This window comes from Mobula hypostoma, chromosome 2, assembly GCF_963921235.1.
Source record: "Mobula hypostoma chromosome 2, sMobHyp1.1, whole genome shotgun sequence".
Taxonomy (NCBI): Eukaryota; Metazoa; Chordata; class Chondrichthyes; order Myliobatiformes; family Myliobatidae; genus Mobula; species Mobula hypostoma.
Window position 1 is genome coordinate 61,536,749 of NC_086098.1, and position 21,172 is coordinate 61,557,920.

General features: G+C 40.6%; 1 protein-coding gene and 1 long non-coding RNA gene across 5 annotated transcripts in view; both read right to left on the reverse strand.

Annotated features, from left to right (window-relative positions):
* LOC134340460 (hippocalcin-like protein 1) overlaps positions 1–13,469 on the reverse strand; it is a 65,043-nt gene extending 51,574 nt beyond the window's left edge. The window contains exons 1-2 of one of the 4 annotated variants that reach the window (XM_063037752.1): positions 13,147–13,469; positions 12,110–12,187 (exon numbers count right to left, since the gene is read on the reverse strand). In XM_063037752.1, the coding sequence (XP_062893822.1) occupies positions 12,110–12,112 (3 nt within the window). In that variant the 5' untranslated portion in view covers positions 12,113–12,187; positions 13,147–13,469. Of the gene's footprint in view, positions 1–12,109; positions 12,188–13,132 lie in introns of all 4 variants that reach the window. The other 3 variants (XM_063037761.1, XM_063037777.1, XM_063037769.1) reach the window with 3 other exon arrangements.
* On the reverse strand, positions 121–1,207 carry LOC134340477 (uncharacterized). The gene is made up of 3 exons (XR_010016565.1): positions 1,149–1,207; positions 806–1,021; positions 121–723 (listed from the first exon to the last, which is right to left on the reverse strand). It is a non-coding gene; the product is annotated as an uncharacterized LOC134340477 (long non-coding RNA).
* Positions 13,470–21,172: the final 7,703 nt, after the last annotated feature.

Sequence of the window (21,172 nt, forward strand, 5' to 3'; positions counted from 1 at the left end):
AAATTACTACAGTCATTTTGTACACAACATACAGACTTGACTTGATGGTGAGCTTTGCAAATTTAATGGCTTTGGACATTCGGGAGGCAATTCACTCATCACAGGAAATGAAAGCTCTGACCTGCTTTGACAGGTTCACTTAAGTTGATTGGCCTAGTTAAGTTTACAGTTAAGTGCAATACGTAACTAGAATAAATTTGGCAAGGAATTTGAAAACAATGACACATGAACAAAGAGATTATTTGTGTTTTATTGTCCAAAACTTAAATGGCAATTGATATTCAAAATGTGTATCAGTCCACACCTGGAGGTCTTGCTGCACTCTGAAGAACAGCAAATATAACTGAACACTGCTATCAGTGAACATCAAACTCTAACCTTTGGTGGAGCAAAGTTTATTCATGTGGTTGGAACTAGGACAGTCGAAAGGAACTCGCGAAGCAATGGCCTGCATCTTCCATTATCATAAAACCTTCGCTACCTTTCTTTGAGCAAGTGCAAAGTTCTCCTGTCATTTATTAAACTGTACATTGACACTACATTTAAATTAAATGGTCTTCATATCAAAGGCTTTTGAAAATTAGCTCTTTACTCAGAATCGGGATTGTTGATAAGGGGATGGGGTGGAGCTCTCAGAGATGCCCCAAAGTCTGTCCCTGGTCAACTGCACTTGCTCTCTCTGCCACCATCTTCCTTGGAATCCAGTTCCAGCAGAAATGTTGCCTATTAAGAGAGGGGAAATGTATTTTCCATTTCAGCCAACACCAAGCAGCAAAACACTTTATAAGCGTACATATGAACTCACGTTATTCACTATTCTGTAAAACACAAGCTTATGTGGGTTTATGATATCCGTGGGGAGCTTTGTGCTGTAAAAAGGGTGAAGCTGTTCAAGCTCCGTTCTGCTGTCCTTCAAATATCTCAGCTATTCAATGGTCTGTTGGCCCTGAGGAGGGTTTCTTCAATATGTCAAGTATTGCTTTCCACTTTAAATATTAATTCCTGCCTCCTTACCATTACTCTGTAAAAAAGGAAAAAACACATGCAAATGGCTCTGCCTTAAAAGTTTGCGCTCTGCTATAACAGAAGATGCAATATGAATTGCAGAAAAATTGATAAAGAAAGAATCAATTTGGACATTCCCTTACCTCAGTTCACCATATTCACACAAAAGCTTAGAAGCCAAGAACATGGTCTGCCACATCTGCAAGGCAGGAATTCATTTGCCACCTATTGAGGGCACAATACAAATCTGGTAACCAGTACCCTGCATCTTCATTTCCGATGATTGATAGGCAACTGTTAAATTCATAATATTGGCAAGACAAAACAATACCAGAGTCCAAACTCATTCATTTATACATTCAAATCAAATCATAAAAAAAATAAAATTCTCAAATGCCCTTCAAACTGCAATGACAGTGGACATCTCTCACGAACTGGAGCTGCTGAAACACAGATTTCTTAAACACAGCAGAATGCAGATCATATACTGCAAGGCCAACCATTTAGCAAGATCACATACCTTAGTTCCTACAATCCCTCTCACTTTGCTTGCAGCTCAGCCTGGTTATAAGATACATAGGATAATTCATAAAATCAAAGACAACCTTTGAAAATAAGGTGTACTGTGAAACCAGCTGACACCAAAATATCTCGATAACTACAAATTTCTGGAGGTTTCACCCTTGAGTTCATATTCACTCAAATCAAAACAGCCTCTTTGATGTATTTAAAATATATAATCTCTATAAAACATTCTCCAATAACTGGCCAGGGGACTATAGGACAAACTTGGAAGATTAGCTAACTCCAAAGTTATTACAAAAATGAGTAAACTCCAGAAATCCACAATTGGGCTGCCCTTTCTATTATGAATTTCTGTAACCTGTCCCAGAATACAATCTGTACATTGTTATTTTGGATGCATTTGTTGCCTATTAAGAGAGGGGAAATGTATTTTCCATTTCAGCCAACACCAAGCAGCAAAACACTTTATAAGCGTACATATGAACTCACGTTATTCACTATTCTGTAAAACACAAGCTTATGTGGGTTTATGATATCCGTGGGGAGCTTTGTGCTGTAAAAAGGGTGAAGCTGTTCAAGCTCCGTTCTGCTGTCCTTCATAATCAGTAAACAATACCTTATGACCGCTCCAATTACTTAAATTCTGTGAAATCCAATATCAACAGGGCAAAAGCCAGTAGGTCATACGCCTCATGTTTTTCACATTTAAAAGTAATGTTTCTGAACAACTGATTTCACAGAAATCCACATGAATAACACAAATCTGAAAATTGACAACTCAGCAAACAGCCAAAGAGCTCAGGGCAAATTCCTGTTGCGCAGCACCCCGATAGCTAAACTAAAGGCAAGAAATTTGATGCATGTCTGAAGGGCAAGCAAGAGAGCTAGTAGATAGGTTCTGAGGAGTACAAGTCTACTGCAAAATCTGTGAATTGCAAGCTGGAAACTGGTGTCAGCTGGCTCACTGTTGTTTAAGACAGACCATTATTTGCCTGCTGGTGTAATAAATAACATAAATCAATTCATGAATTCATGAAAAACGAGGTTCAACCCAGTTGTCTCTTTTAGTCAAAAGGAACTTGGGCTTGATTGGGCTTGTGCACTATTTAACTCAGGTCAAAAGAAAATGGGTATCCATTTTACAATCCTAAAACATTTGGTTAACAAATGCAAGTGCAATTTTGCAGCAAAGACCCTAAATTAGAAAATGAAAAATATAAAAAAATACAAATTTTCCAGAAAGGAGGGTGTAGTGTAAGGTCATGAGTAACTGCATGCCCAGTGATTTCTCTTAATAGAAAGACAGACAGACACTTTATTGATCGCAAAGGAAATTACAGGGTCACAAGAGCAAAGATACACAAATATTAGAAGAGACATAGAAAGAATAAAGAATAAGTTACAACAGTTTAATAGAAGGGGGTCATCACTTCCCCAGCTACAGGTTGACTCATTATACAGCCTAATGGCCAAGGGTAAGAGTCATTTCACATAGTGGCTCTTCGGAGCAGTGCATTTGTCTTAGTCTATTACTAAAAATGCTCCTATGTTCAGCCAAGGTGGCATGCAGCAGGTGAGAAACATTGTCTAGAATTGCCAGGATTTTCCATTGTGTCCTTTGTTCTAACCCCTGGTTTAGAACTAGTAACCCTTGGTTTAATAGTTCAGTAAGTTTTCACAAGGTTATGGACAAATTGCTTTGTCCAAGCTTCAAATATTGTTGTAGAGACACAAGTGGTTAATTGCAAGCTCATCGTTTCAGTAACAATACAGACACATAAAATACACCATTATAACAAATAAGTGCTATATCTGAGGATTCATAAATTTCAAATATTTTGTCATTTCAGAGTTTTACTGCATCATGTAAAATATTTGTAAAGGCCAGGTTTCAAGGCTACATAGTTAAATTTTAGTAATTTAGCACATTTTATAAATGCAAATATAAAACCAGAATGCCCTAAAGATGAGGAATTTCAGTTACAGAATTAGACCAAAAGGAAATGTATGATAATGCATTTTGGTAAAAGGAATAATTAATGCGAACCATTAACTAAATAGGGAGAAAATTCAAACATCAGAAGTGCAGAGGGACTTAGGATTCCTCGTGCAAGACTCCCAGAAGGTTAATTTACAGGTTGAGTCTGTGGTAAAGGCGGCAAATGCAATGTTGGCATCTATTTCAAGGGGAATAGAATATAAAAGCAAGGAGATAATGCTGAGCCTTTATAAGTCACTGGCGAGGCTGCACATGGAGTATTGTCAACAGATTAGGGGCCCAGATCTCAGAAAGGATGTGTTGCCATTGGAGAGAGTCCAGAGGAGGTTCACGAGGATGATTTCAGCAATGAAGATGAGGAGCGTTTGGCAGCTTTGGGCCTGTACTCACTGGAATTTAGAAGAATGCAGGGGGAACTCATTGAAACCTACCGAATGTTGAAAGGACTAGATAAGGTGGTCGTGGAGAGGATGTTTCCTCTGGTGGGGGTATCCAGAACTAGAGGACACAGTCTCAAAACTGAGGGGTGATCTTTTAGAACAGAGGTAAGGAGGACTTTTTTTAAAAAAACTACAGAGTAGTGTATCTGTGGAATGCTCTGCCACTGACTGCAGCAGAGGCCAGGTCTGTGGGTATGTTTAAATTGGAAGTTGATTGTTTCCGGGTCAGGACATTAAAGGAAATGGCAAGAAGGCAGGTGTATAGGGTTGAGTGAGATCTGGGATCAGCAATGGAATGTCGCAACAGACTCAATGGGCTGAATGGCCTAATTCTGCTCCCATGTCTTATAGTCTTAAGAGGTTGTTCTCCTCATTGCAAATAAGATTGACAGATATACAGTAACTATTTTAATATGAAAGATGTTGAAAAGCTGCTTCTATTAGTAGTTGATCTGAAGTCCACAGGACTTGCCAAATAGATAAATGGATGCGAGGGAAGGTTATGTATTAAAGAAAAGCATAGAATACGAACACAAGAAAATCTGCAGATGCTGGAAATCCAAAGCAACACACACAAAATGCTGGAGGAACTCAGCAGGTCAGGCAGCATCTATGGAACAAGAGTAAACAAGACCCTTATTTAGGACTGAAGAAGGGTCTCGGCCTGAAACGTTGACTGCTTTCTCCTTTCCACAGATGCTGCCTGACCTGCTGGATGCTTCCAGCATTTTGTGTGTGTTGCAAAGCATAGAACAGCTCTCATCTGGAACTTTGAATTTAATGCTGGAAACAAACAGAGCTTTAAAAAGTGAATTGGACAGGCAGTAGCAAAATTTTGCAGGTACACAGGGAAGAAAAGCAAAGCAAAGAAAATGGACCTGCGGAACTGCTCCACAAAGAGCTGGCACAAACCCAACGGGCCATAAGAACTCTGACTATTAAAGAGCTGGTATCATGTCCAAAGGTATATTGACATTTACTACTGATGTAACTATCCCAATTCTAGCCAAACTGTCTATGCTAATTCCAGCTTCATCCCTGCTCCCAAAATTCCCCAATTAAAAAGGGTTAAAGTTTCTGCCCTTGAAACTATTCACCTTGTCACTGTGCACTGCACAAATAATCTTGTTCTTTTTCAACAAGCATCTTGACGTTCCCACCTTTTACTGTTCATCGTGTACTCATATTTAAAATTACCTCATAGTCAAAAGGAATCCCCCTCTACATTTTTAGTTATTTTTTTCAGGCAACAAGCATAGCTGGCTAGTTAACTATCAATTGCCCTTCTCTGATTGCCTTTGAGAAGCTTTAAGTCATTACTTGAACTGTAGTAGGTCTTCCAAAGGCAGTTGCACCATGGTGTTGTGGAGTCAATTCTAGGATTTAAACACACCAAGGCATTGGGATACAATTTCAAGTCAGAATGCTGCAGAAACTAAAGGGCAATCGGCAGGTGGTGGAGCTTTCATGATTCCTTGTCCATCCTACTGGTAGTGAACACAAGTTTGTGAGGAGCAAACTTGCACTACAATCATGCTGCATGCTGGTGAAGGAACAAGTGCTGGCTGGTCAGTTAACTCAGTTGCTTTGTCACCTTGGGTGCTGTTCGCCTTCGTGAGGGTTGTTGAAACTATGCTCATACAGGTAAATGGAGAATATTCCATCACCTTCCTGACTTGTGCCTGTTAATCATGGAAGAGAGTCATTTGTCATAGGAGATCCAGCCTCTGGCCTGCTTTACTTGCTGTACGTGAACAATCCAGTTAGGTTTTTCTGATCCTCAGTAAGCTGATGGTGGGATGAGCACTGGTAATACCATTGAACATCAAGAACAACCTGTTAAATCCTCTGTTGCTGGAGACAGTTATTGTCTAATGCTTTTATGGCATGAATGCTACTCACCGCTTTGCAAATTATATCTAGACTTCGCTTCATTCTTTTTTGGTTGCAAACAGAAGTGACGATTTTGCAAGATTGCAAATCACATATCTGATCTTATGATGAAAGAAAGGGCATCAATAAAGCAGCTGATGTTCAAGCCCAGGACATTGTCCCATAGATTACTACTTTAATGCTCAGGGTTGGGACAATTGGCCTCCATTAACCTCAACTGCATTTCTTTGTGGAAAGTACAACTCCAGATATTGGAATGTCTTCTCCTTGATACCTATTAACCTCTGTTTTATCAGGGCTTATTGATCCCACACTCCATTAAAAGCTGCCTTGACATCAAGGACAATCATTCTTATTCCTCCTCTGAATTGAGTTATTTAGTCCACATTGCCCTGTGGTTGAGGCGGAATGGTGCTGGCAAACCTAGACTGAATATCACAAGCAGATTATTTGCAATTGAATCCTGTTCAAAACTCTAATGACACTTTCCATCACTTTGCAAAATCATTGAGGGGAAAAATCTAACCTTCAGTAATTATTGAATTTGTAATATTCAATCTACTCAGCAGCTTTCTGATCACATGGAATGAACTGAAATGACTGGACTGGCTTCTGAAATGTGGGAACCTCAAGAGGAAATCCAGGTGAATCATCCATAACTTTTGGTTGAACATGCTTACAAGTACTTCAGTCTCAGACACTCAAACTGGAACTTAAGCTGAGTAGCCGCACAAGAAAGTGCATGGGGACATTTTTAGAATCTCTTCTTCCTGTCTACTGTTTAATTAACCACATCCATTCACGATGTAATGTGGCAGTACTGTACAGCTTGATCTTATTCTGTTGGCTGGTGGCTCACTTGATAATTTCTAACATGCTGTTTTACTTGTTCAGCATACTTGAGAGCAAGCAGATTGTGAAAATTCTACAATTTTGCTGCTAATAATAACCCGTAGAACATTGTGGCTGCTCAGTTTTAGGACTATTTCAGGTAGGAGTGCCACAAAAAATGGAGAATATCATCAGTGTGAAGACAACTATCCCATTTGGAGGCCACTCCCTAGGTGTTTGTAGGGGGGGGGGCAGTTGTAAGGAACCAGGCTGAGCATGATTTTGCAACGTACCATTTTGGTGCCTAGGTTTATGCCACATCTATCCAGTCATACTTTTGTTGTTTTGAGTATAGGTCTGATTTTTGGTTAAGTCAGAAGGCATTGATGAGACACAGCAGGTAGTTTCTTTCTCCTAAAGAGCAATAGGAACAATTGGGCTTCTAACAACAAAACAACAGTCTCAAGTCATCCCTACCAAGCCTATCCAAACCCTAGATAGCAATCTAATTTTAAATTCAACAGCTGCCATGGATTTTACTTGCATTTTCTATGACGCAGGAGGATATTCAGCCCATCAGGTGTGTGCCAGCTCTCAGCATCAATGCCGTTTCATCTTATTTCCCTTTTGCCTTGTTCTTTTTTTCTCTCACACATGCCCTTCCCATTTGATTCTTTTGCAGTTACCTACATTAAGGGATAACTTACATTAGCCAATTAACCTACCTCATCAATGGAATGAGGAAGAAAACTAGGAGCTAGAAATTGCTTGGCTATGGAAAGAACTTACAAACTGCAAATTGGAATTGAACCCAGGAGACCCTGGCATTGCAATCCAGGTAATTTGGATGCATGGTAGCTTCAGCCCACACCCTCACACTACCAGCACCCAAGCAGGGAAAGGGACCTAGATAATAGATGAGATTGAAAGTTTCCATTTAAATGTTATACGTAGCACCAAGTGGAGCAGAGCAACAGATAAAGTACTGACGAGCCAGCCTGTGGAGAATTCACTTCACTCAAGGGAAACCTGTGCAAACATGTAATCCAACTAAAAATACAACCCAAGCAAAAGACAATATCCTCCATATAGATACAGGCTTGTGGATATAGTAGCAACTCAAATATTAGAGAACATCACTATGGATTGAAATGAGATGGCACAGACAGTCCATCAACCTAAAACAAAAAATATATCACACCAACTAACTGGAAATATTAAATAGACATTTTGTGAAAACAAGTATTGTTACTTAATATTTTGAAAAAATCTCCACTTGGAATGTTCCAAAAGTTTCTAGTTACAGTTGCTGACATATTTTTGTCACAAGAATAGACGAACACCTAGTCATATAATTAAATATTTTACAGCTCTTTTGATGCTTCAAGAGAATTAAAATGTGTCTGACACTAACTGGATACAAGATAACCAGAAACCAAAAATATTGAGCAAAATACTGACTCAAGTATTAAAATTAAATTGCAAAATTTGCATCCCAATGCCCAGTGACCAAACATAAATGACTAATCATTCTCTCCCTCCAGCACAATAATGTCACAAATAAAACCCTCAAAGGCAAAGTATGTGGCTGTGTATTTTTAAGCATCTCTATCACCAGATTTGAAAACTTCTCCAAATAGCAACTAGTAACTGGCCCTGCTGTTGTTGCTTGAGTGACAGACCAATCTCAGCCAATGAGGGTCGAAGATCAGAGATCTAAGTATATGCCATCTTTGGGGCACTTCTACATTTCTGTTACACACCACTTAGCTATTCCAAGTCATACCAAAACTACTGATGCAACACCACCTCAGATTATAAGCTGTTCATCTCCAATTTTTTAAAATTATAACTTCAACACTGTTAGGATATATTAGCAATGTCTGAATTTCCCAAGTCCACATAGAGTAACACCAGCTAGCAAGGTTGTAAACCTGTTACCCAGTTATCTTTATATTTGTTAGAATTTGGTAGTTTCTATTACAATACGGTTACTAACATTATGCCATGAAAGCAAGCTGAATACAAGTACAAATTTTAAAATTGAAGCTGCCATACATTTTAATTGGCTTTTAACAAAGTACTGATTGTTGCAAGTTTCTAGCTAATCAATTATTCTGCATTTCTAGATAGTGCAGCTGCCTCTTGTTATTTCACTTGCATATAGAAAGAGTTACACGTGGTCACATGTGTAACATGCATTATTTTGTGTGCCTCCCAAATCTGAAATAAAAATTTGTTTCAAAGCTCAGCCTATTAGGCCACCATAATTCCAGATAATGACAAGATATTTCAAATGCCATTCCCACAGCAAGCCAATTATTTTTAAATCATTAGGTTTTGTGACTTATTGTGACAGTGAGGCAAAATACAGAATTAAAACTACAATAAATTATCGTGTCAAAAGAGGAATCACCTCCAAAAAAGACTGGGGAATGAATATTTAAAACTGCAGATGCTACAAGAGTGAAATACAAGCAGAGATGTTGGAAACACTCAACTGGTTATGCTGCATCTCTGGAAAGAAAGAAAATCAAAGACCCTTGATCAGAACAAGCAACATCACTCAGTTTTAAAGGAGAAAAAGATTTGTTTTTTCACCTCGGTATCTATGCTTTAAAGATAAATTGTGTTGAGCAGAATAGTTTTAGAGTGATACCAGATGTGGATCCCTGTCTATAATCTCTGACATAGAAGCTTTTGATCACCAGCTTCAGGGTTGATAAGCTACTGCCATGCATCTGCTCACATGGGAAATGGAGAAAAGTCATTATCAGGACACTAGACTGCCTCACTGCAGTATTAATTAGTAGCTCACAAATCACTTGTAGATGAAATGTTTCATGACATTTGAGTAAAAATAATTTTTTTTTCCATCAAATCTTTGTAAGTTGAAAGGAAACAATCTAGAAAACAAGTTTCTGAACTTTTCTTTTCCATTTGAGAGTTTTTTAATACACAAAAAAAAGAATTGAGCTAATAAGTGGTGATCTCACTGGGTTGTTACAATTTTTACTCTCTTCAAAGAAAAAAAATATACTCTGGTTACAAGATAAATTGCCCCAAAATATAATGCTCAAGCAATTACTAAAATCTGTATTTATTTTTAGGCAATCTTCTTATTCTCTGAAACTGGTTTAAATAGAGTTTTCAAACATTCAATTTTCATTCAAGCAAAGTGTTAACAACTGATTTGGATAATTTAAGCCATTACCTGAAGAATATGAGAAATAAATTTTTTTTAAAGTAGCATATTTACTCTAGCAATTTAGAAAGTAAAGCATTTTAAAATAGCACCTTGTACAAGCTCTTAACGCTATAATGCTTACAGCATTATATGATTAGGCTGGCAGAGCAACAGTCCACAAGGATAGCAAATCCTATTACGTTTTGGCGATCCATTATATAACTCAAATCTAATTTTCCAGGTTAACCACTACAGAAAAAGAAGCTACTTGCAGTTTAAAACCATGAATATTTCAAATGCAGCTGAGTATCATTCCAATGCTGCTACACAAGACCACATTTACTGCATTATTTTAAATAATAGAAACCAAAGTAATCCTGTAGTAGGCTTTTGCATCTATAAAAAAAATTCCCATTACCAATGAAACATACAAATATTGATTAAAATGCAAATGTATACAGACTTAAAAAGGATGAATTCATTTCAAAAGTCAGGCAAGCAAATGTCTTGCCACAATAATGGAGATGGACATATACACAAGTTCCTATAAAGCACGGCACATGTGGAAGTATATAAAATGTTAATGAAACCTACTATTGCAGGAAGTGAATCCCAATTATACCTTAACACTGGTTAACAAAGTAAATGCTTATTTTTCTTGATTAGTCGCACTATATTTATAACCATGCAAATTAAATACATAGATAAGGTATTATGAGATTGTACAATGGAAAGTATTTTGAAGAAATCTCAGCATCCAAGGCATTTCTCAACTCAGATAAAGTAATATTTAGTTTTCTTAATTGTGCTATACTCAAGAACACAGCTTAAAGCCCAAAAAATAAATTGAATGATATAACTTTGCAACATATCTCTAAGTGAGTTTAGCAGAAAACTGCAAAATAAAGTCGGGTTTAATATGACATCTTACAGTGGCAATCTAATGAACTTCAAAATCACTGGAATTTCTTAGGTTTGCTTGCTGTACAATTTGAAGAGCTATTTGAAATCAATCTTAAATTATTTCTTTTCTGTCTGTTTGCCTCCAGCTCAGGCATATAACATTGATTTAGGCAAGGAGTTTGGATCATTTGTATCTACTTCTTAAATGGCATGGAAAGTCCTCCCATCTTGCTTCGTGTACCAGTGGCATTCCATTCTCCTCACACAAGAAAGAATATACTGCACCTATCTGATATACGATAAGGGAAGCAAAACAACTTGTACAATAAATAAAATATAATTTCCTTCAATTCTTGAAGCATATTTTAAAGACTTGGTTGACATTACAAAAAGAATTTTAACTCCACAAAGCAACTAATCTCGTGCCAACATTAATAGATATAGGTCAAACATTTTAAAAGACAGGTGTAGGAAAAAGAAACTCCCACTAGTCTAATAAAAGATGTGCTGTTTGAGTACACTAATTGGCACAACTAAGGAAGTTTTAATTTGGCTTGCAATTGTAAATGACCTTGGAAGGTTTGATTAAAAGCTCTGAATATCAAATACTGCACTTCCCCTCTTATTAACACTATTATAGCAGGTATTAAATGTTGAAAATTAATTTCCCGAAAGCTGCATTATTGTAACTGGTTACAAAGCACATCTTATTGAGCATTACCGAAGTTATTATATTATTGTACAATCTAAACAAAATTAAATAACTTATTCCAATGAGACACATCTGGGAAAGGTTGGGCCCTTCATCATACAAATTATTCGATTCCGATAACTCAGCCACTAATACCGACTAATTGTCCTTTCGAGCTTGAAAAGGGCCATTGAGGAAATGCTCATATTTATACAGCTGGACATGACTATTAAACAGCGCACGTTTCCTTTCAATATTAACTATTCAACGAAGTGTGAACGAAGATGCAAAAACCCTTTCAATTGAGTGCAGTTTACAAATTTCTGTCAGACCACTCAGAAATCGTTGACTGACCCGACAGATGCATAGTTGCGTCAGATTCAAACTAGTGTTTTTCTTCCTCAAGTTAGAATTGCAAAGGAAATGCGCAAGGAGATATTGGTCACCAGCGAGAAGAACGTCCTTCACACAATCAGATTTTGGGTACTTAAAAATAACAAAGACACACACTGTTTTGAGCTTTATAAGTATTCCCACTTGCACACTGCAGACTGGTAAACAACAGTGCGAGAAGATCCCCCGGAACATTGTGTGGACAAAAAGATCTGTGTCACAAATTGTTGGCCTTTGCTTACCATTAATCCAGCCAAGGACTAATACTTGCCAAGTTTCCACATTCTCACCAGAAAGATCTGTTGCCTGCTTTCAACTCCCTATGAGAGTGGAAGTAAACGATCAGAGGTCTGGATTCAGAACTTCATACTCCTATCAGCCGTTAAGTCCCACACCGAAAAGCTGTGTATGTATGACTCTCTCTGTCTAAAGATTGCTGTACGTCGTCTTAGAAACCAGTTATAAAATACGGTCAAAATGTTTAAAGTACAATTTTAGAGTTTGGCAACTTTCTTGTCCTACCAGAATATTAACTTTTAGGATTGAGAGCTTTACCCCCATTTGACAACAACTAAGTTCGCGGTTTTGCATAACTCACCCTGCCTCAACCTTATTCGATCAAGGGTATTCTCTCTAAACGTCACGGGACCCTTAGTTTACTGTACACAGCAGTATGTTGCTGCTGTATCCAGCAAAACGGGAAAGAGTTAAATGTTTGACGCCGGTGGGCAGTGATGAGAAGAGTGCAAATAAACGATCACCATTCACTCTAGCCGGATACTGTAACGGTCAATGAGCAAGAGATTTTCACAGCAACAAGAATTTTAATATCTCGAAGACAGTTACACGCCACTAGCTAGGCTTTCGAGTAACAACATTCAACACCACAGATACACACACCAAAAAACAATCATGGAACCCGAATTGTTAATTTACTTTTCAACGTTGTGATCTCCAGAGAGAGAGAAAAAATAAGTTTCCAAAACAAAAGCTGAATCTAGTCGATACGATATCGTCAATATGTCGCGGTTATTGTGCAGTCTAAAATGTCAGAATGCGGCCTCGGGAAGAAAAGGGGGCGTGAATACTTGCTGAGAAACTATTGAGTGGAAAAGAGATGAAGGCGGACGTGGGGTGGTGGTGGTGGTGGGGGTGATGGCAAAGAGTCCGGCCTTTCCATACTTTTTCCTCGGACCCCCTTCAGACTCGCACACACAGCCCGGATAGTTGCACAGTTTCCCGCTCTGTAATCCAGCGGCACGTACCTATAGAGACTCACCGTTTACCTCAGGGGGGAATTCTTCTGAGCAGACCTTCCTCCTTCACTTTGACTTTCTAACTCCGGCGTTCAGTCTATGTTTTCAAAATCTTATTTAAGAAAAGTAGCTGAATAGCAATAAGAAACTTTAAACGAAATAAAAGATTAGAATAATTTTTGTACTAATTTAGTACAAAGTGATCGGGCAGCAGTGAGCATAGGCAGTGCGTGCAGACATGAATACGGTAGAGCTGAGTGCAGGCAGAGAACTCCCCTGCACCACCTCTTTCCATTTCAGGCCGGGACGAGATGAAGAGGCGCCGTCGCCGCGCGCTACCATGTAACCTTCTCAAGGTCCAGCCCACGCCGCAAATAGGAAGGGTGAGGGAAGAGCCCTCCACTCACAGTGACATTGACAACCCCCCCTCTACACATAACAACACCTTCCGTCATTCTTTGAATTGAAACTTGCAAAGGAGAACGCGAGACGTTGAAGTATGTGTTCTCACACTTCAACATCTTTTATAAAAGAATATCAGTAGGTCTCACCCTTCTCCATTTCCACTTAGCACAGCCCGGCCACACTCTGATTCTCGGGGCAGGAAGTGGGACGCGAGGCCCGACTCGAGCTCAGAGTGTGTGGAATGTGGATGGTAGCAGGGTCATGTAATACTGCGGATTTAGTGTCTTTTTAAAAAAATTAGATAATCCATTTAACCAGGGCGAACGTCTAGTTTCAAGATTCAGTTCACTGTACATATATATATACACACATATTAAAAAAACATAAACTTCCTTGTTTATTCTTGCCGGAAGATCCTGAACGCATAGCGGTATTACCCGCCCCCACCGAGCTTATTTTTGGTGAAGTTGATTGGATTGCAAATGATTAAAATGCAGTTGGTGGAGAACATGCCTTTTGTTATTTATTATGTGATATACTGTTTGGAATGTGTTGTCATTAAGTCTTAACTTCTGAGAGAAGAAATCAAATGTTATTGCGATTATTTTTCTCTGTTGAATGCCTAAACTACGGCGAAGTTTCGCGCAACAACTGTAGAGCATGAGGTTTAGAGCAACACACATACACACACACACAACGCTGCAGAAACTCAAGCCAGGCAGCATCTATGTATGGAAATGAATAAACAGTTGATGTTTTGGGCCGAGACCCTTCATCAGGACTGGAAAGGAAGTGCGGGGGAAGATACCAGAAGAAGGTGGTTGGGGGGGCGGGGGGAGAGGGGAATGAGGACAAACTGGAATGTGATAGGTGAAGCCAGGTGGGCGATTAAGAAGCTGGGAGGTGATCAATGGAAAAAGTTAACGGCAAGAGAAGCAGGAATCTGATCGCAGAGGAGAGTGGATCGAGGGAGAAATGGGAGGAGGAGAGGCACCGGGAAGGTGATAGACCATAAGATATAGGAGCAGAATGAGGTCATTTGGGTCTGCTCTGCCATTTCACCATTTTCCTCTCAGCCCCACTCTCCTATCGTCTGTCTATATTCCTTCATCCCCGGCTAATCAATAAGCTATCAATCTCTGCCTTAAATATACCCAATGACTTGGCCTTCACAGCCACCTGTGGCAACGAATTCCACAGATTCACCACTCTCTGACTAAAGAAATATCTCTTCATCTCCATTCTAAAAGGATGTTCCCTCTATTCTGGGTCTTAGACTCCCTCCCCCCCCCCCATTGGAAACATCCTCTCCACATCCACTCTATCCATGTTCGATAGGTTTCATTGAGGTCACCCCTCATGTCTCTGAATTCCAGTGAGTACAGGCCCAAATGTTCTTCAAATGACAAGCTGTTGAATCCCAGAATCCTTTTCATGAACCTGCTAACATCATATTTGCCTTCCTCACTACAGACTCAACCTACAAATTAACCTTTAAGTAATCTTGTACAAGGAATCCCAAGTGCATTTGCACCTCCAATTTTTGAATTTTCTCTCCATTTAATAATGGTCAATTCTTTTATTTCTTCTACCACAATGCATGACCATACACATCCCGACACAGTATTCTATATGTCACTTCTTTGCCCATTCTCCTAATCTGTCTAAGTCACTCTGTGGCCTCTCTACTTCTCCAAAACTACCTGCCCCTTCATCTGTCTTCATATAGTGTGCAAACTTTGCAACAAAGCCATCAATTCCATCATTGACATATAACGTAAAAAGAATTGGTCCCAACATACACCCTTGTGGAACACCATAAAGGAGGATTTATACTTGCACATCAAATCGACACCGTAGGTATGGCATAGCCACAAACCCTACACAGTGCCTACGTGGATCCCTATGCAATAGTCTGATGCGCACCTCTCCCAAAACGTAACTACGCATTGCGGCAACGCAGACCGCAACAACTGTGATTGGTCTGCTTGGTAGCATCGCATTTCCTCCTACGCTGCAATAACTTCCCATTGGGCGACTGAAGGGCAAGGAAGGAACTCTGGCTGCAATGCTTTCCATAAAGCTTTATAGACCTCCAAAATTATGGAGGACACATTTGCTTTTTCAAAAAAAGACGCTCGCTTTAAACTTGTTTACCCCGAGAAAGACTACCGTGAACATGAAGCCTTGCACAGTCAGGTGTGTGCGCATGCATGACATGCGAATACATGACATGCACATGCACGTACGTGCCCGACTTGCAGAGTGACGCAGATACACCAATGCTCAAGTATGAATGCTCACAACGGCGCAAGCTAGTACACACAAGTATAAATCAGCCTTTAGTCACCGACAGTCAACCAGAAAAGGCTTCCTTTATTCTGACTCTTTTCCTCCCACCAAACAGTCACTACTTTATTCATGCTAGAACCTTTCCTGTAATACCATGGGCTCATAACTTGTTGAATGCCATGTGTGGCACCTTGTCAAATGTCTTCTGAAAATAGAAACATAGAATAGAAAACCCACAGCACAATACAGGCCCTTCAGCCCACAAAGTTGTGCCGAACATGTCCCTACCTTAGAAATTACTAGGGTTACCCACAGCCCTCTATTTTTCTAAGCTCCATATACCTATCCAAAAGTCTCTTAAAAGACCCTATCGTATCTGCCTCCACCACCGCTGCCGGCAGCCCATTCCACACGCTCACCACTCTCTGAGTAAAAAACTTACCCCTGACATCTCCTCTGTACCTACTCCCCAGCACCTTAAACCTGTGTCCTCGTGTGGCAGCCATTTCAGCCCTGAGAAAAAGCCTCGGACCATCCACATGATCAATGCCTCTCATCATCTTATACACCTCTATCAGGTCACCTCTCATCCTCCGTCGCTCCAAGGTAAAAAGGCAGACTTCACCCAACCTGTCTTCATAAGGCATACTCCCCAATCCAGGCAACATCCTTGTAAATCTCCTCTACATCCTTTCTATGGTTTACACATCCTTCCTGTAGTGAGGTGACCAGAACTGAGCACAGTACTCCAAGTGGGGTCTGACCAGGGTCCTATATAGCTGCAACATTACCTCTAAGCTCTTCATTTCAATTCCATGATTGATGAAGGCCAATACACCGTATGCCTTCTTAACCTCAGAGTCAACCTGCGCAGCTGCTTTGAGAGTCCTATGGACTCAGACCCCAAGATTCCTCTGATACTCTACACTGCCAAGAGTCTTACCATTAATACTATATTCTGCCATCATATTTGACCTACCAAAATGAACCACTTCACACTTATCTGGGTTGAACTCCATCTGCAACTTCTCAGCCCAGTTTTGCATCCTATCAATGTCCCGCTGCAACCTCTGACAGCCTCCTGCACAATCCCTAACACCCCCAACCTTTGTCTCATTAACAAACTTACTAACTCATTCCTCCACTTCCTCATCCAGGTCATTTATAAAAAATCACAAAGAGCAGGGGTCCCAGAACAGATCCCTGAGGCACACCACTGGTCTCTGATCTCCATGCAGAATATGACCCGTCTACAACCACTCTTTGCCTTCTGTGGGTAAGCCAGTTCTGGATCCACAAAGCAATGTCCTCTTGGATCCCATGCCTCCTTACTTTCTCAATAAGCTTTGCATGGGGTACCTTATCAAATGCCTTGCTGAAATCCATATACACTACATCTACTACTTTTCCTTCATCAATGTGCGTAGTCACGTCCTCAAAAAATTCAATCAGGCTCGTAAGGCACGACCTGCCCTTGACAAAGCCATGCTGACTATTCCTAATCATATTATACCTCTCCAAATGTTCATAATCCTGCCTCTCAGGATCTTCTTCATCAACTTACCTACCACTGAAGTAAGACTCACTGGTCTATAATTTCCTTGGCCATCTCTACTCCCTTTCTTGAATAAAGGAACAACATCCACAACCCTCCGATCCTCCGGAACCTCTCCTGTCCCCATTGATGATGCAAAGATCATTGCCAGATCAGAAATCACCTCCCTCGCCTCCCACAGTAGCCTGGGGTACATCTCATCTGGTCCCAGCGACTTATCCAACTTGATGCTTTTCAAAAGCTCCAGCACATCCTCTTTCTTAATATCTACATGCTCAAGCTTTCCAGTCCGCTGCAAGTCATCTCTACAGTCACCAAGATTCTTTTCCATAGTGAGTACTGAAGTAAAGTATTCATTAATTACCTCTGCTATCTCTTCCGGTTCCATACATACTTTCCCACTGTCACACTTGAGAGGTCCTATTCTTTCACATCTTATCCTCTTGCTTTTCACATACTTGTAGAATGTCTTGGGGTTTTCCTTAATCCTGCCTGCCAAGGCCTTCTCATGGCCCCTTCTGGCTTTCCTAATTTCCTTCTTAAACTCCTTACTGTTAGCCTTATAATCTTCTAGATCTCTAACACTACCTAGCTCTCTGAACCTTTCATAAGCTTTTCTTTTCTTCTTGACTAGATTTACTACAGTCTTTGTACACCATGGTTCCTGTACCCTACCATAACTTCCTTGTCTCATTGGAATGTACCTATGCAGAACTCCACACAAATATCCCCTGAACATTTGCCACATTTCTTCCATACCTTTCCCTGAGAACATCTGTTCCCAATTTAAGCTTCCAAGTCCCTGCCTGATAGCCTCATAATTCCCCTTACTCCAATTAAATGCTTTTCTAACTTGTCTGTTCTTATCTCTCTCCAATGCTATTGTAAAGGAGATAGAATTATGATCACTGTCTCCAAAATGCTCTCCCACTGAGAGATCTGACACCTGACCAGGTTCATTTCCCAATATCAAATCAAGTACAGTCTCTCCCCTTGTAGGCCAATCTACATATTGTGTCAAGAAACCTTCCTGAACACACCAAACAAACTCCACCCCATCTAAACCTCTTGCTCTAGGGAGATGCCAATTGATATTTGGGAAATTAAAATCTCCCATTATGACAACTTGGTTATTATTACACCTTTTCAGGACCTGTTTCCATATCTGCTCCTCGATATCCCTGTTACTATTGGGCAGCTTATAAAAAACACCCATTAAAGTTATTGACCCCCTTCCTATTCCTAACCTCCACCCACAGTGACTCCGTAGACAATCCCTCCATGACGTCCACCTTTTCTGCAACCGTGACCCTATCTCTGATCTACAGTGCCAGGCCCCACCTCTTTTGCCTCCCTCCCTGTCCTTTCTGAAACATCTAAAACCTGGCACTTGAAGGAACCATTCCTGTTCCTAAGCCATCCAAGTCTCTGTAATGGCCGCAACATCATAGCTCCAAGTACTGATCCACGCTCTTAGCTCATCCGCTTTGTTCACAATACTCCTTGCATTAAAATAGATACATCTCAAACCGTCAGTCTGAGCGCGTCCCTTCTCTATCACCTGCCTATCCTCCCTCACACACTGTCTCCAAGCTTTCTCTATTTGTGAGCAAACAGCCTCTTCCCCAGTCTCTTCAGTTTGGTTCCCACCCCCCAACAATTCTAGTTTAAACTCTCTCCAGTAGCCTTAGCAAACCTCCCCACCAGGATATTGGTCCCCCTGGGATCCAAGTGCAACCCATCCTTTTTGTACAGGTCACACCTGCCCCAAAAGAGGTCCCAATGATCCAGAAATCTGAATCCCTGCCCCATTCTCCAATCCCTCAGCCACACATTTATCCTCCAACTCATTCTATTCCTATATTCACTGTCACATGGCACAGGCAGTAATCCTGAGATCACTACCTTTGCGGTCCTGCTTCCAATTTCCTTCCTAATTCCCTGTAGTCTTTTTTCAGGACCTCTTCCCTTTTCCTACCTGTGTCATTGGTACCAATATATACTACAACCTTTGGCTGTTCTCCCTCCCACTGCAGGATATCGTGGACGTGATCAGAAACATCCTGGACTCTGGTACATGGGAGGCAAACTACCATTCGAATTTCTTTCCTGTGTCCACAGAATCGCATATCTGACCCCCTAACTATAGAGTCCCCTATCACTACTGAAAATCTAAGAACACAGGATTTGCAGGCTTTGTCTACCGGGGTTCTGCGAGAGATTGTGATAAAAAATATATAGTTTTTTGAACTTTGCGCAACGTGCGATGCTCACACTTGCAGTGGTGGGCTCTGACCAAGTAGCCCCATTAGCAATCTCAGCCCAGTATGGCAGAGTGCAGTACAAAGAATATGGAACGTAGGTAATTTGCAGCACATTACAGGCCATTTAGCCCACAATGTTGTGCCAACCATGTAATCTAATTTAGAAGCTGCCTAGAATTTCCCTTCCGCATAGCCCACTATATTTCTAAGCTCCATGTACCTACCTGAAAGGCTCTTAAAAGGCCCTATTGTATCTGCCTCCAGCACCGTACCTGGCAGTGCGTTCCACACACCCACCACTTTCTGTGTGAAAGTCTTATCTTTGACATCCCCTCTGTACCTACTTCCAAGCAACATAAAACTATTCTCCCTTGTGTTAGCCATTCCAGCCCTGGGAAAAAGCCTCTGGCTATCCACATGATCAATGCCGCTTATCATCTTATACACCTCTATCAGGTCACCTCTCATTTTCCATTGTTCCAAGGAGAAAAGGCCATGTTCACTCAACCTGTTCTCATAAGGCATGCTCTCCATCCAGGCAATATCCTTGCAAATCTCCTCTGCACTCTCTCTATAGCATTTGCATCCTTCCTGTAGTGAGGTGACCAGAACTGAACACAGTACTCCAAGTGGAGTCTAACTAACATCTTATATAGCTGTAACATTACCTCATGGCTCTTGAAATCAGTCCCACGGTTGATGAAGGACGACACACCATACGCCTTCTTAACAACACTGTCAACCTGCGCAACAGCTTTGAGTGTCCTATGGACACAGACCCCAAGATCTCACTGAACCTCCACACTGCCAAGAGACTTATCATTTATTTTATATTCTGTCTTCAAATTTGGCCTACTGAAATGAACCACTTCACACTTACGTGGGTTGAACTCCATCTGCCACTTCTCAGCCCAGTTCTGCATCCTATCGATGTCCTGCTGTAACCTCTCACACCCATCTAGAGTACCCATGACACCCCCAACTTTTGTATCATCAGCAAACTTACTAACCCAACCTTCTACTTCCTCATCCAAGTCATTTATAAAAATCACAAAGAGGAGGGGGCCCCAGCACAGATCCCTGAGGCACACCACTGGTCACCGTCCTCCATGCAGAATACGAACCATCTACCCTCTGCCTTCTATGGGCAAGCCAATTCCAGATCCATAAAGCAAGGTCTCCTTGGATCCCATGCCTCATTACTTTCTGAATGAGCCCCACATGGGGAACCTTATCAAATGCCTTACTGAAATCTATATACACTACATCCACTGCTCTACCTTCATCAATGTGCTTTGTTACTTCCTCAAATAATTCAATCAGGTTCCAAGGCACGACCTGCCCTTGACAAAGCCATGCTGACTATGCCTAATCAGATTCTGTCTCTCCAAATGCTCATAAATCCTGCCTTTCAGGATCTTCTCCAACAATTTGCCCACCGCTGAAGTAAGACTCACTGGTCTATAATTTCCTGGTTATCTCTACTCCCTTTCTTGAACAAGGGAACAACGTTTGCAACCTTCCAATCCTCTT